The 15,420-nt window shown below is 38.6% G+C and overlaps 1 protein-coding gene across 3 annotated transcripts in view; it reads right to left on the reverse strand.

Annotated features, from left to right (window-relative positions):
- The window catches only part of zgc:56231 (uncharacterized protein LOC406257 homolog), a 34,501-nt gene continuing 19,081 nt past the window's right edge, over nucleotides 1-15,420 (reverse strand). The window contains exons 14-19 of one of the 3 annotated variants that reach the window (XM_052023435.1): nucleotides 11,285-11,424; nucleotides 8,760-8,925; nucleotides 6,795-6,972; nucleotides 4,865-4,947; nucleotides 4,558-4,677; nucleotides 1-394 (exon numbers count right to left, since the gene is read on the reverse strand). In XM_052023435.1, the coding sequence (XP_051879395.1) occupies nucleotides 101-394; nucleotides 4,558-4,677; nucleotides 4,865-4,947; nucleotides 6,795-6,972; nucleotides 8,760-8,925; nucleotides 11,285-11,424 (981 nt within the window). In that variant the 3' untranslated portion in view covers nucleotides 1-100. The remainder of the gene's footprint in view (nucleotides 395-4,557; nucleotides 4,678-4,864; nucleotides 4,948-6,794; nucleotides 6,973-8,759; nucleotides 8,926-11,284; nucleotides 11,425-15,420) is intronic. The other 2 variants (XM_052023436.1, XM_052023434.1) reach the window with 2 other exon arrangements.

Here is a 15,420-nt window from a genome sequence, read left to right on the forward strand (position 1 = left end):
GTCATTTAATAAAAGTTCAAATTTTATTTGCTTACATTTCAAATAGGACTAGGTATTAAAAGGACATGTATAATTAAACCAAATACAAATTAATATTGAATTATTTATTAGCATTACTTGGTAGTGATGGCCGTTTTCCAGACACTGCGTTCTTTTTAACTGTCAGTCGAGGAGTCAGTTCCCTGGATTTAAACAAACTGGCTTTTGAAGGACAGCCAACAGCCAGTTTGGATCCAGTTAAATTTAAGAACAGCTTTTTCTTCATGTGTGGCGGTTTTTCAGTTTTAGACAGCTTCGTTGAGAGAGCAAGTTCTTCCTGGAGTTTTGACACCACATTTTGCAGATGATGGATTTTGTCAACATGTTCTTCGTTAACATCCTTAAACATTTTTTCCTTAAAAGAGAAAATAAAATGACATTGAAATTAAGTGTTATTCAGACACATTTCCTTGAAAACCTTAGGTATCAAAATAATTCTAAAATGATGCAGAATAGCCCTTTGGAATTGTCTTTAATTTCTCCACTTTTTAAAATCAGACCTACTTCAATAAAAAAAAATTCCTTCAAATAATTGCTTGGATGATACATAATATTTCAAACAATATTAAAATACAAAATACAAGACACCATACTTTAGAAAAACATACAATTTAATTTTCTATTAAGTGGTATCTCAACAAAATTGGCTCTCTTAAATCTACCAAGTACACAATCTTTGAAGTTAACAAGTGTTGACTGAATGATCTAATTATGTTGCATCCAGAGGCTACACAATTTACCCACCAAATGCACCATCTAATTTGCCAGAGTTGAACTTACTGAGCACACATCCAGCAAAGGGGATCTTACTGGAACTATACTACATCTAAACAAAATGCACTTTATATTGCCCTGTCCACTAATACTCTGAAAAGATATTTATATAGCCTTCACTAATTAATTCACAAATTGTGTATCCCATACTCTAATTATGCTGTACTTAATGTTTAAACTTCAAGGCAATTTACTTTTTGCACAGAGTTTTATCTAAGTTGTTCATTCACATGGTATGGGTTTTGCTGGGAGGTTGGCAACTACTGCATGTCCCCATTTACTCCCCGAACTGATGGGTGCGCCAGGCCATTGTAGAGGGCAGGTAAGAGTCAATAATGTTGACGGACTTGGAGAGACGCAGGCCAGACCAAGGAAGGGTAGCAGCTTTCAATCCAGACAGGCCTTGTTTCATGGATACCATTATTGATGCTAGCCTTTTAAAAACAAAAGCTTAATTTGTTGCCCCGTTGCCATGGCAAGATCAACAGTCCAGGCCTCTGGGTACTAGTCCAGTAATTTACCCACATGTTACTGTGCCATTCTTACTCCGAGCTCATCATTTTATGCTCAAGTATCTGATCAACTTAAATAACCTGCCTGCATCTACACAATGTAAAACAGAACAGTAGAAAAGGCAGCCCATTGGTCCAACACGCTCGTGATGACATTTCATTGAGCCCAGCAACTAGTCCCTCTTCCCTTATAACTCAGATTTCCTTTTTTTTATAAAAAAAAACCCTCTGCATATGTAACCAAATTTCCTTTAATTTGTTGTGGTGGAACCTGCTTCCACCATCCCTCAGCAGCACATTTCATAAGATAACCAATTGTGTTCTTTTTTTTAAAAAAAAGGGTCTAATACTTTCCCCTCTCACCTAATAGGTGAGAGGGGAAAAATTTAAAAGGGGACCCAAGGGGCAAGTTTTCATAGAGTGTGGTGGGTATATGGAATGAGCTGTCAGAAGTGGTGGAGGTGAGTACGTTTACAATGACAAAATGTCATTTAGGTAGGTATATGATTGTCACTTGTTACTGGGGTACAGTGAAAAACTTGTCTTGCATGCCATTCGTGCAGATCAATTCATTACATGGTGCAATGAGGTAGTACAGGGCATAAACAATAACAGGATACAAAGTAAAATATCACAGCTACAGAGAAAGTGCAGTGCAGGTAGACAATAAGGTGCAAGGTCATAACAAGGTAGACTGTGAGGTCACAGTCCATCTCATCGTATCAGGGAACAGTTCAATAGTCTTATCACAGTGGGATAGAAGCGATCCCTGAGCCTGCTGGTATGTGCCCTCAGGCTCCTGTATCTTCAGCCTGATGGGAGAGGGGAGAAGAGGGAATGACCCGGGTGGGTGGGGTCTTTGATTATGCTGGCTGCTTCACCAAGGCAGCAAGAGGTATAGATGGAGTTCATGGAGAGGAGGTTACATGAATAGGGAGGTTTTAGGAGGGATATGGGCTGAATGCAGGAAAATGGGACTAGATCAGGTAGGCACCTTGGTTGGCACAGACAAGTTAGGCTGAAGAGTATTTCCATGCTATACAACTCTATAGAAAGTCTTCCACAAGCTACTCCTGGTTCTTATACTATTCTCCTTAAATTAGCCTCTTATTTATTCAATTAAAACTCTATTTTAAAATCAAAACACCTGCCTAATCTGCTGGCAATCTGAAATAAACAGTAAATGCTGGAAGCAGTGAGCAGGTCAGGCAGCATCTGTGGAGAGAGAAACAGCATTAAAATCTCAGGTTGAAGACCTTTCATTAGAATAGGAGAAAGTGAGAAACAAGTTAGTTCTAATTTGCAGAGAGGGATAAATAGGCCAAAGACAATATCTTGGACAGGAAGGTTTGATGTGGTAATGTGGGGGTTGCAGAGTGGTGCAGCTGGTAGGACCACTGCCTCACAGCAGCAGAGACCAGGGTTCAATCCCGACCCTGGATGCTGTCGATTTAGAGTTTGCATGTTCTCCTATGACTGTGCGAGTTTTCCCCTGGGTGCACCAGTTTCCTCCCACATCACAAAGGAGGTAGGTAAATTGGCCGCTGTGTAAATGGTCCCTAGGTGTATAGGTGAGTGGTAGAATCTGGGGGGTGGGAGTTGATGGGAATGTGGGGAGAATAAAAATGGAATCTAGGATTTGTATAAATGGGTGGTTGATGGCTGGCGCATACTTGCTGGGCTGAAAGGCCTGTTTACGTTTTCTCTCCCTATGTCTATGTTGTTTGCAAGACCATTCCTTGAGGAACAGCACCTCATCTTCCATCTGGGTACATCATGGGGACCCTATTATTAAATTCAAAAGACAAAATTTCTGGTAACTTGCATTCTCTGCTGCAAGGTTATTCTCCTGTCATAGTAACTTTGTTTCTCTCTTTCTGCAAATACTACATAATCCATTAGGCTTTTCCAACACTCTCTCCTATTGATTCTCTGTTGTTGTTGCATTCTCTGAAACAACTGTTTATGCTGCTATGTGCCTGTGATGCTGCTGCAAGTTTTTCATTGCACCTGTGCATACATGTACTTGTGCATATGACAATAAACTTGACTTTGACCTACAGTACATATCAGAGCTTTCACATGTCCCTTTATTCATATTTTTCTGTCCCTCAATCCAATTGCCTTCATCAACCAAATGACTTCTTCAACAGTTTATCACCATAGCAACCCTGACCTCAGCCTATCAGATATATTCCTTCTCCCCCACTTTCTCTCTGTGAGACTGTTTTCCAGTTCTGATTAAGGGTCTTCAACCTGAAACATTAACCTGGTGTCTCCACAGATCCCACCCAACCTGCTCAGGTGTCTTCAATATTTTGTTTTTGCCTTACTCTTTTACATATTTGTACGAAAACTCCTATACTTCTTTGAGAACAATCCAAGCTTGTCCAGTCTCTCCACATTATTCTGGGTAATATTGCAGTAAATTACTTCTGAACCCCAAAATCCTTCCTAAAGTGTGGTGGTCAGCTTTGAACAGAATACTTCAAGTCTGTGTTTCAATGTTTCACAGAAAATTTTATTTGCTTCCTTGCTCTGCACGCTGCCTCTGAATTAAAGCCATTAGGTAATCTTCTCAACTTGTCATACTGCATTGAGAAGTTTGTGCATATCCACACTCAGCTCTTCCTTCAGCCTCTGCAAGTCACCACAAATTACTTTATACTGCCTCCTCAAATCTTCCTACTAAAATGCATCATTGCACACTTGTTTAATTTACCATGTGCCTGTTCATAAATCACCTTGAAGTCTATTACTATCCTTCTGCTACATTTGAGAATTTCACATAAAAGTTCATTGTATTAACATCAACTTGAAAGGCAGGAAAATCGCCAAAATACCTACCGATCCTAATACTTGCTGACTTTCTGCAAAATCCTTTGTATCAAAACTGTTGACCATAATGCTACTTTCTGGTCCATAGCCAATTTCATATCCATGCTGCCACAATTTTTTTTTATTCCAAGGACTTTAATTTTGAAAATCAGTAAGCATTACAATTGCACTACCTTGTCCAGTATTTCATTTTATGTTTAAGCTTCCTCATTCAATTCTAGTTTCCCAATTTAGTTACTTTCCAATAATATAAAACCTATATTTTTAAAATGATAAATACCCCATTTAAAGTATGATCTACACCAGGGCAAAAAAGATTAATTTGAGTAATACAGCAGAAAGCAGCCACATGAATATTTCACGCTTCAGGGGTAGGCAGGGTACAAAAATATACCTGCTTTGCAATTGTGTCATTACATTTCTGCAACTCTTCATTACTTTCTTGAAATTTTCTCTCTTCCTCTTGCAGGACTGAACAAATGTCCTTCAATTCCCTGGTTAAAGTCTTGTTCACCTTATAACAGAAGAGTTAATGCATCTGAATTCAATATCTATTAAAGTTGGAACAAAAATGCATACATGATCATAGAGCTCATGATCAGATAAAATTATGCTTTAATGTTCTTCTTAAAACAGAGCATTGGCATTTAAAACCATGAGCTTCACTAAAAACAAATTGGAAGCATGCATTGCAGTAATACCTGATCCTTTTCTTCAAGTAGTTTTGCAGATTGTTCTTCAGATAAGACTTTACTCTTGTATAATTCTTGGTATCTCCTCAACTCTGAAGAAGAATGAGTTTTTAGTCCTTTCTTGCATAATTTTGACCAAAATATATAATAACCTAGTTATATACAAATAAAAACAGATTAAAAATACTAAATGAAATGCTTAACTGAAAACAAAGTGCAAGATTTTGTCAGTCTCCGATATCCAGATTAATACATTTGAAGCACAATACATTCAAAAAGTGAATAAACCCTTCTATACAAGGTGCTAGGAAGATTGGTATTGGAATTGGTTTATTATTGTCACATGTACTGAGAAAAGATTTTGTCTTGCGTGTCATCCAGATAGATCATGCCGTACGTGATTACATTGAGGTAGTAAAAGAAAAGTAGAATGCAGAATACAGTGTTGCAGTTACTGAGAAAGTGCAGGGAAGGTTGTGACCCTTGCACTTTGTTTACTCAAAACTCAAATTAACTTGAACTTGTTAACACAGGTGCTGCTAAATAGGTCCAGTGACTCATGGTCATGTCACAACGGTCTCAATATTGGATGAATTTTTCTACCTATACACATATACACCTCAAGGAACCAATCATTATCTGTCTATACAGGATGATCATTTTTCTGACTGTTTGTGTCAAGTGGCTGCCTGTTAGTCTCCACATTCATTTACCACTTTGCTATTCATGCCTATTCTTTTCAATAATGATTCGTCTCAAAATATAATCAACAGTAGTGAACTACTAAAGGCTTTCATTCAATATAGTTCTGATCTAATCTCAAATGCTTCACAGTGAAATTATTTTATAGAGCTTTTAAGTACAAATATAAAAATCACAATCACTGCTTAACCTTTATCTGTGTATTCAGCACTTTTTTTCCCCCCAAGTAATAATGTGTTGGCAACCTCCTCTACATTGGAAATGCCAACCTTTAATGTTGGTTTCTGAGATTGCAGTGGCCAGCACTTTTCATACAAAGTAATTTCACTGTATGTGAAGCATTTAAGAATGGATGAGGGCTGTTTCAAATTGAAGACGACGTTCACGATACACAGCTATTAATTAGCTGGCATATAGTTTTCTTAATTATATTTGCACCTATTTACTCAAACAGTAAAACAATGGTGCCACAAGTGCAATGTCATTCTTGGAACAGCAACTGTTAATTTATGAATGGAAAAGAGAAGTAAAATTTTACAATACCCATTTTTAAAAAAAATATGCACAACAAGTAAATGGAATAAACTCATGATTTACTAGAATGTAAAATCTACGTAACAAGATAATTTGAAACAAGGCGCGACTGGTCTAAAAGTTAGTTGTCTGTGTTTAGTCACGATATTCTTTCAACAAACTTATTTCACCCCAAAGGTTTCAGGAAAAAAAAGGTACGGAACCACAAACAATTAATTTGAAATTTTTCAGAAATGAAAATGAAATACCATTCTATTGCTCTACTTGACAAGACAACATGTTATCATTTTGAGAAACAATACCACTGAACTTGTTTATCATATCAGGAAATCTCAAATTGTAATAGAGAATTGAATCAAAGTCGGCTTAGATAAATACAGCAGCTAATTTGTACAAACACAGCAAATGAATGAATAACAAGGCAATTTATTTTTGGTAGTGGCCAAGGAAAGAACCACAAAACAAAGGAAAACAAAATGCTGCAGAAGGTTGATTAAGGGATAAACAAGCAGGCAAAGATAAAAAAAAGCTCTGGAATGTTAGTGATACTATGCATTACGTGAAAACAGTATATATATTTAGACTTATGTAAATGGGGTAAATGTGGTTAAGTTATAAAAATATTAGGTCTTGTGTATCACTATATAATAGTCTACCCAAACACAGCAAAGAGTGTTCCAGATCCAATAGGTGTAACACTTACCCTTGCCATTTGCAAGAGCTTCTAATTGAAGATACTGCAGCTGAAAGTGCATTTTCGAAGCTTCCTCCCTGAACCATGCCAACTCCTCCAGAAGGCCAGTTGTACTTTCAGCAGCAGCAGGCTGATTCTGGCATTTACTCAATGCAACTTCAAGCTCTTTCACTTTCAAGTCTGCAGCCTTGGGAAAAGGGATAAATAGTGAAAGCTTTTTAGTGAAACTCACACTGCTAATCAATACCTATTAACAGCAGTCAGCATTTTGTAAAGCAAAAGCAACACATTTTTGGATTTCATAATGTAAACATCCCAATCTCTCAAGTTTGGTTTATGGGGTACATTTTTCGTCAAACACTTAACTTGTTCATGGGACAATCATAGGCATTCTAAATGTTTAACGAGAAGATATGAAAGCTGCAGAGGATTTATCTTTGACTTTGGTCACTTACCCTGCTCAATGACCTTTATCAGCATCCAGGTAGTCAAAGCCTCATTCAGCAATTCTCATGTGTTTTCTCAAATCCCTCCATGAGCTCAGTTCATCCATCCCCATCATCCATGCCCACTACCTCAAGGCATCCACATTCACTGATGTACAGCTTCCTGACCATCCCTGAATGGAATCATCCCACCATTTGCTGCTGATGCCATGGCTGTCAAAGACAAGCTATGAAATTTCCTCACCAAAATTCTTTGCCTCCCTCCAAGTTTCCTTAAAACCTACTAATCTGGCTATGTTTTTGATCATCTGCCCTAGAATCTCAATCAGTTCAGTATCGAGCTGTATTTGATCATGATGCAAAAATTATTTTGGTTCTCTCTATTAAAGATTCTATTCAAATAAACGTTTAGCACATACACAAAATTACAAAAGTCTTTGAATTTCTCTTTAGCTAGTTCCTGCCTTCATCTAAACATCAGACAGCCAAATCTTCATGCATTGCTTAATTAAGTTAAATTTGAATTCTGAATTCTTATTGTGTAATGCCTTGTTATTCCTCAAAGTACACAATTTCTTCAAATAATCATGAAACACAAGCCCACATACAAACCAAGAATAAAGTAAGTTCTCCTTAAAATAAACTAACTCAAAAAAAAAAATCACACTACCCAGCCCCTAAGCATTGACATAATTCAAAGTAATGGCTGGACAAAATCAATTATTGTGAATAGTAAATAGCGCAATGTTGAGAGTTTGGCCAGAATGCAAGTTCAATGTAGAGATGATGTAATATCGTTTTTTGGCTTCCAATTTTGTACTAAGTGCAAACTGGAAACAATTTTTTTTTCCAAATTTTGACTAGTATTTTAGTGCTTAGTATACATTTGTGGATTAAGAGAAAAAGACCAAAGTATAAATAATATACCAAAATATGACAGAGTGCATCATGTCTAAACAGAAGTACTGTATGTGGGAGTTGGTGATGGACAGGGAGGATGCCCCATACAAAAAAATTCTGACTCAGACTTGTTAAGCCGGAGACTCTCCACTGAACCAGACTTGGGGTAGCTATAAAAGAAGGACATTCTGAACATCATACATGGATCAAGATCAGAACAGGATTCATGTGACAGAGCATGTACAATGAAAGGAGACTGTAAGATAAAAAGGATTCAGAGACACTGCCTCCTATCAGCCGTTAGATAGGATCAAAGCTCACTTGCCACATTTGCCTTCTGTCAAGCCACATTTGCCTTCTGTCAAGCCACATTATGGGCCAGACCTTTGTACAATGTGGTACTAGGAGAGGCCCAAAAGATGACGTCCCAATCTTGGTGCCCAACCCCAGGACTGGGAGAACAAAAGAGAAAGGGTCAAGCATTATCCATTATGTTGAAATTAAACTATCCCTCTGCAACCCAAAATTATCTAGACTGGATGATTATTCACCTTGCACTCAACTATTCACCAGCTTTCATTTTATGAGAAGAGCAAAATGCTGCAACGTATCTTGCTTTAAACATTACCTTTGCCTTGTGCTGCTCAGCAGTGAACTCTTCTTTTAAAACAAATTTATCTTTAACTTCTTCCATAGCACATTTATATGCATGCCGCCTAATTGATTCCTTATACATGTGGAGGTTACTGTCCAATTGATCTTCATAAATCTCCTTTAGTTCTTCAAATCGCTCGCTGCAATGTTTGAATAGGTTGTCAACATCCATAAATTTTATTCAACAGATTTTAAAAACAGATAAAATTGAGAGAGAATTGGGAGGTGATACATTTTACTAGAGAGATAATGCATGTTAAATGAAATATCTTTAACATAGAACAGTACAGCACAGGAACAGGCCCTTCTGCCCACAAGGGTTTAAACTGGGTTTAGGAAGAGAAACCAGATTGCATCTGTAGAGGAATCTTTTAAAGTGGCAGGACCAATTAGTGTCTTGGGTTTTAAAAGTTTAAGAGGTAGGGACATTATTCCAGGAATGAATGGTTTAAGAATGAGGGTTCCCTATTAAGGGACTTTTACTTCATGCAAAGAAATGATGGAGGAGGCAAAGGGTCTTTAAATGACAGCCAGCTCCATGCTACTTCAGTTCACTTCCACCAGAACTTTCAACCATACACTTTTGTTTCCCTGCACTGAAATATAATTATGTTCTCTGGTCACATTTGCACCTCAAAACCTCTAACCAGAGGTCTTCAAAACTGCTCTTAACATCCAGTTTCCATTGATGGGCTATGGTTAGGGCAGTTTTTAAAAACTTGTTTGTTGGACAACACACAAAATTAGGTCCAAGTCCTGATAAATTGGCCCTGTGAACAATGAGATGTGTCACATAATTCACTATATATTGTCTGTCCCCACATGGCACTCAATATTGAATGGCGAATCAACTAATTCTTTTAGCCACATCCAAATAAAGTCAGCATTTATTTCCCATCCCTAATTACCAGAGGTAATGGTAGTGAGCTACATTCTTGAACCCCTGCAGAACCTCTGGTGGTGAGGATACAGTGTTGAGTGGGGAAGTCCAGGATTTAAACCCTGCAAAGGAATGGCAAGATATTTTTCAGTGTGCAACTTGAAAGGGAACATGGAGTCGATGTCCCCATCTACTTCCTACCTTTGCACTAGTTGCACAAGTGAAAACTGTAGAACTGCAGTAGTGATTGCTTCCTTCCTTGCAACTCAACAGTCCAAACATGGTAGCATTGATGTAGCTCAGGTAACTGTTGTCTCAAGTTTCATAAACAAAAAAACCACAACACTAAAGACCAGAGTTCAATCCTGACTTTGGGAGCAGTCTGTGTGGAGCTTGCACGTGCTCCCTGTGAACATGTGGCTTTCCTCTATATTCCAAAGAAGTGCAGGTTGAAAATTCCATTTAGTACCATCAATGTACTGCATTTGCAAATAACACGTTACACCAAATCACTATTCTTCATGTAGATGTAATAGTATCTGTAATATTATTCAAAGCAGTATAACAGAAATATCCTCTTCTCATAGCCAATACTTATACTTCAGCTGGAACAGAGATCATCTTTACCTCAATACTATTTATGGATTCTTGTCTTATACAAATAGGCAGCTACATTTACCTATAGTTCAGAAGTAATTTATTGTTGGTGAAACACAGTACAGCCCAAGAATGTGAAAATTGTTATACAATTCATGTTCTTTTTCTTGCTCTTTAAAAGAAAGCAATCCCATAAACAATAGCATCTGTGAACTGAGAGTCCCATTTTTCAGATATTTTATTATCCCACACAATGGGTTTCCATTACAAACTCAAGATTTATCAGTCACACCAGGCACTAGCAACGGACCACATTACCAGCAAGATTTAGTCAGTTATTTCACCAAAATAAGCAGCAACATGGACCAGATATAACCCCATCAATAGATTGATGCTTCAGTATCTGTGTTATCCACATCAAGTTAACAACTCAGAGTATCCAATCATTTATCCAGTAAAATCATTGGGAAAAAAAGTCTACAAAATAAATCATTTCAAAGTCTGAACAGCAATCTCCACAACAAATGCATCCAAGAATACTTATGGCTATATATTCTTGTTTGACAAGTATTGGCTTTGCAATGACCAAGTTCTTTAAATGGGCTGGTGCTGCCTACAAATTGAATATAGCCTGATACTAAAAGCAATAAAATGCACTAATGTGTAATTAGTAGTATTGGCCTTACTCTGACCCATCCCCGAGAGACAAAATAGAAACTAGTTCCCCTCAATACAGTCACCATTGAGAGGCACAGCTTTCTCAAAAGAACTTGCTTTAATGTTAAGAAATGCATAGAGAATAGAGAAATGCCTATTTCTACAAGACTTCCAAACCCTCACTATGCAAATATGGGACATATTTAAGGTTTTTAAGTACTTCCTAGTTAAAGAGCTACAATTAATCTTCTTGACTATTGGAGAGCTTTGGATAATATCCACAAATTATATAATATGACAAACAAATCCCTCAGCGTCAAATATCAACATTAACTCTCTCATCTTAACCTGCAATGTGAAATTACCTCCAAATTTCTTCAGTCCGGAGTAGCTGCTGAAACATGGCCTCTCCCATTTCTTTACGGACCCTCATTTCCAAAACCAGTTTATTTTGTCTTTCAGCAATCAATTTGTGTCTTAGGCTTTCTATCGTGCTCAATAATTCCTGAGAAAAGAACAAAAAACCCTACAGCATCAAGACAAAAGATGAAAATCAGCATTGCAGGTGGGCCAGATCAAGATGTGGGTAAGTGAACAAATTACGGTTGATAAGGTTGACAAGCTGCAGGCACCAGCAGCAACAAGGGAAGCTGGAAACACCTATCCCAGATGGAATTCATCCTAGAATGCTGAGGGAATCACTATGGAAATTGCAAAGTGGTTTGCCATAAATTGTTCAATCTTCCCTAGGAAGAGTTTCCAGGTTACTGAGCAATAGTAAATGTGAAACTTTTTTTTACAAAAATGATGCAGGTCCAAAATGGATAATCATCTGGTTCAGGTGGGATGCACCCTGGAATAACAAGCGAGAGAGAAAACCGCAGACGGTTTGTCCATAATCTTATAACACCATCGGTTCAGGGTGGTGCAAGAAGACTGGAAATTGCAAATTTTGAACACAGGACACAGGATTACACCCAATAAATGCAAACCAGTCATCTTAACCTCAGAGGTAGGGCAAGTAGTAGAAACAATAAACAGGGACCAAAATAACCATTAATTGGACAATGGCGGATTGATTAGAAAAAGCCTGAATGGATTCATTAAAGCCAAGGTTTAAGAGTCTGGAGTACACTGTCAGAGGTAATACAAGCATCAAATTAAATTGTAGTATTAAAAGAAGAGCTGCATAAGCATCTAAAAAAAGGGAAGAAGAATTTGCAAGGTTATGTGAGAGGGTGAGACTGGCTGAATTTCTCTCAAGCAAAGCTGGTCAGGACTCAGAGCTACAATGGCCTCTTTTCATGCTCTAATTATTCTGTGATAAGTGAGACAGCTACACATTAGTCAGTCCATCCTGTGTCTTGCAAAGCTTTCTAGGAACAGTAACAGAGTAAACATTACTTGGACAGTACTTGGAGAAGTTTAAATTAATAAAAGGAGAGCAATCAGGAATTTGGCAAAGGCAAATCATGTTCAACTAGCATTAATGATTTTTGATAAGACAACATAGAAGATCAATGAAGTAGATATGATCTACATGGACCAAAGTCCCACACAAAAAGGACTGATTAGCAGAACCAAGGCCAATAGAATAAAAGGATCAGCAGCAGCAAGGATGAGAAATTATTTTAAGGACAGAAATATAAAAAAGTTAGGGTGGGCAGACATTTTCCCGAGAGTGGTGGTGGAAGGTTGTTTATGCGATTGGAAGCCTGCGACCAGTGGTGTACCACACTGATCGGTACAGTCACTCTTGCTGTTTGTTATATGCATGAACAATTTGGATGCAAATGTAGGAGGTATGATTATTAAGTTTGCTGATGGCACAAAATTTTATGTTTACAGATGACTTAAAAATTGGTTATAGATAACAAGGAGAATAGTCTTAGACTATAGAATGATATTGATCAATTGGTAAATGGACAGAGTAATGGCAAAATTCATTCAACTTCAAGTGCAAGGTGATGAAATTTGTGAAGTTTAACTAGGACAGGACAGATACATATAACAGTACAACACTGGATCAGGCCCTTCAGCCCACAATATCTGTGCCAACCAGGATGCCAATGTAAACTGCACTGCTGCCTGCACGTGGTCTATGTCCTTCCAGTCTCTGCCTGTTCATGTGACTGTCTAAATGCCTCTTAAACAATGTTGCCATACCTGCTTCCAGCACCTCCCCCAGCAGTGTTCCAGGTACCCACCAATCTCTAAGTGCAAAATAAAAACTTGTCTTGTAACTCTCCCCCCTCTCGCCTTAAAGCTACGCCTTGTATTTGACATTTCCACCCCGAGATAAAGATTCCGACTATCTACCCCATCTATAATTCTCATAATATTATACAAGACAAGACTTCTTTATTAGTCACATGTATATCAAAACACACAGTGAAATACATCTTTTGCGTAGTGCTCTAGGGGCAGCCCACAAGTGTCGCCACGCTGCTGGTGCTAACATAGCATGCCCACAGCTTCCTAATCAGTAAGGCTTTGGAATGTGGGAGGAAACCGGAGCACCTGGAGGAAACCCACGCAGACATGGGGAGAATGGACAAACTCCTTACAGACAACGGATGGAATGGAACCTGGGTCGCTGGCACTGTAATAACATTACACTAACCGCTACAGTACCTTCTATCAGGTCAGCCCTCAACCTCTAATGTTCCAGAGAAAACATTGCAAGTTTGTCCAACCTCTCCTTATAGCTAATACTCTCTAGTCCAGGCAGCATCCTAGTGAGCCTCTTCTGCACCCTCTCCAAAGCCTTCACATCCTTCCTGTAATGCAGCAACCAGAACTCCACACAAAACTCCAAAGGTGGTGATGAAGGCATACAGGATACCTACCTTCATTAGCTAGGGTATAGAACACAAGAGCAAGGATGTCACAGTTCAACTTCATAAAATACTGGTGAGGCCACATCTGGAGTACCAAGTCCAGTTCTGGTTGCAAAAGGGAAAATGGTTGCACTGGAGAGGATGCAGAGGAGTTTCACCATAATAATCACCCAGGACAGAGCACTTCAGTTACGAGGAGTGATTAGAATGGCTGGATTTGTTTCCCTTGTGGCAGAGGAGATATAGAAAATTACAAGGGCATTGATAGGATAGATACTGAGAAACTTTTTTCCGTAGAATACATGTATAAAACTAGAGGGCATAGATTTAGGGAAAGAGGAAGAAGGTTTAGAGGGAATCTGGGGAGGATTGTTTTGCTGTCCAGAGGGTGGTTGGAATCTGGAATACACTGCCTGAGGGGTTGGTGTTGTCAGAGACTCTCACAACATTTGAAGTATTTGTATGAGCATTTAAATAACCAAGACACAAAAGGCTACCTACCAATGGTGTTAGCACAGATAGGTCAACATGGACGGTGGGCCGAAGGACCCACTTCTGGATTCTATGGCTATATGACACACAGTTCTAGAGTGTGTATAGGATTGGAAGAATATAAATGTGTATGCGCATAGATCTTTGAAATGGCAGAACATGCTGAAAGAATAATTAATAAAGCATGTGACCTAGAGTTTATAATTAGAGGCATTAAGTACAGAAGCAAAGTTACGTTGACGATAGAGAGCCTAGTGGCATGGGGTCACAACAACAACAACCTTTCCCTCAACGTCAGCAAAACAAAAGAGCTGGTCATTGGCTTCAGGAAGGGGGTGCGGTGCACGTGCTCCTGTCTACATCAACCATGCTGAGGTCGAGAGGGTTGAGAGCTTCAAGTTCTTAGGTGTGAACGTCACCAACAGCCTGTCCTGGTCCAGAAAGCACCTCTACTTCCTCAGAAAGCTAAAGAAACTTAGCATGTCCACATTGACCCTCACCAACTTCTATCAATGCACCATAGAAAGCATCCTACCCAATGCATCACAGCTTGGTATGGCAACTGCTCTACCTGAGACAGCAAGAAACTGCAAAGTTGCAGACTTAATAATTAACTTTTTAATAATTAAGGACCCCACCCCACCATTCTCTCTTCTCCCTCCCCTCCCCCCCCCCCTTAAAAATCAGGCAGAAGATACAAAAGCCTGAAAGCACATACCACTAGACTCAAGGACAGCTTCTATCCCACTGTTATAAGTCTACTGAATGGTCCCCTTGTATGATAAGATCGACTTTTGACCTCATGGCCTTGCACCTTACTGGCTGCCTGCATTGCACTCCGTGTAACTGTAATACTTTACTCTGCATTCTGCTATTGCTTTTCCCTCATACTACCTCAATGTACCGATGTATTCAAATAATCTGTTATGGATGGCATGCAAAACAAAGCCTTTCACCTTGGTATATGTGACAATAATAAACCAATTTACTTCATTAAAAATTATATAATAAGATACACAACTGGAGTAACACATCCAAACATAGGTAGCATACTTCATGAAATTGTTAGAGAGGGTACAGAAGACATTTTCTAAGGGTGGTTCCAGCACTGAGGAATTTCAGCTACAAGGTTGCACTGGAAAAGTTGGGGTTGTCCTCCTTTGAGAAAG

This window comes from Pristis pectinata, chromosome 9 (genome assembly GCF_009764475.1).
Source record: "Pristis pectinata isolate sPriPec2 chromosome 9, sPriPec2.1.pri, whole genome shotgun sequence".
Lineage (NCBI taxonomy): Eukaryota > Metazoa > Chordata > Chondrichthyes > Rhinopristiformes > Pristidae > Pristis > Pristis pectinata.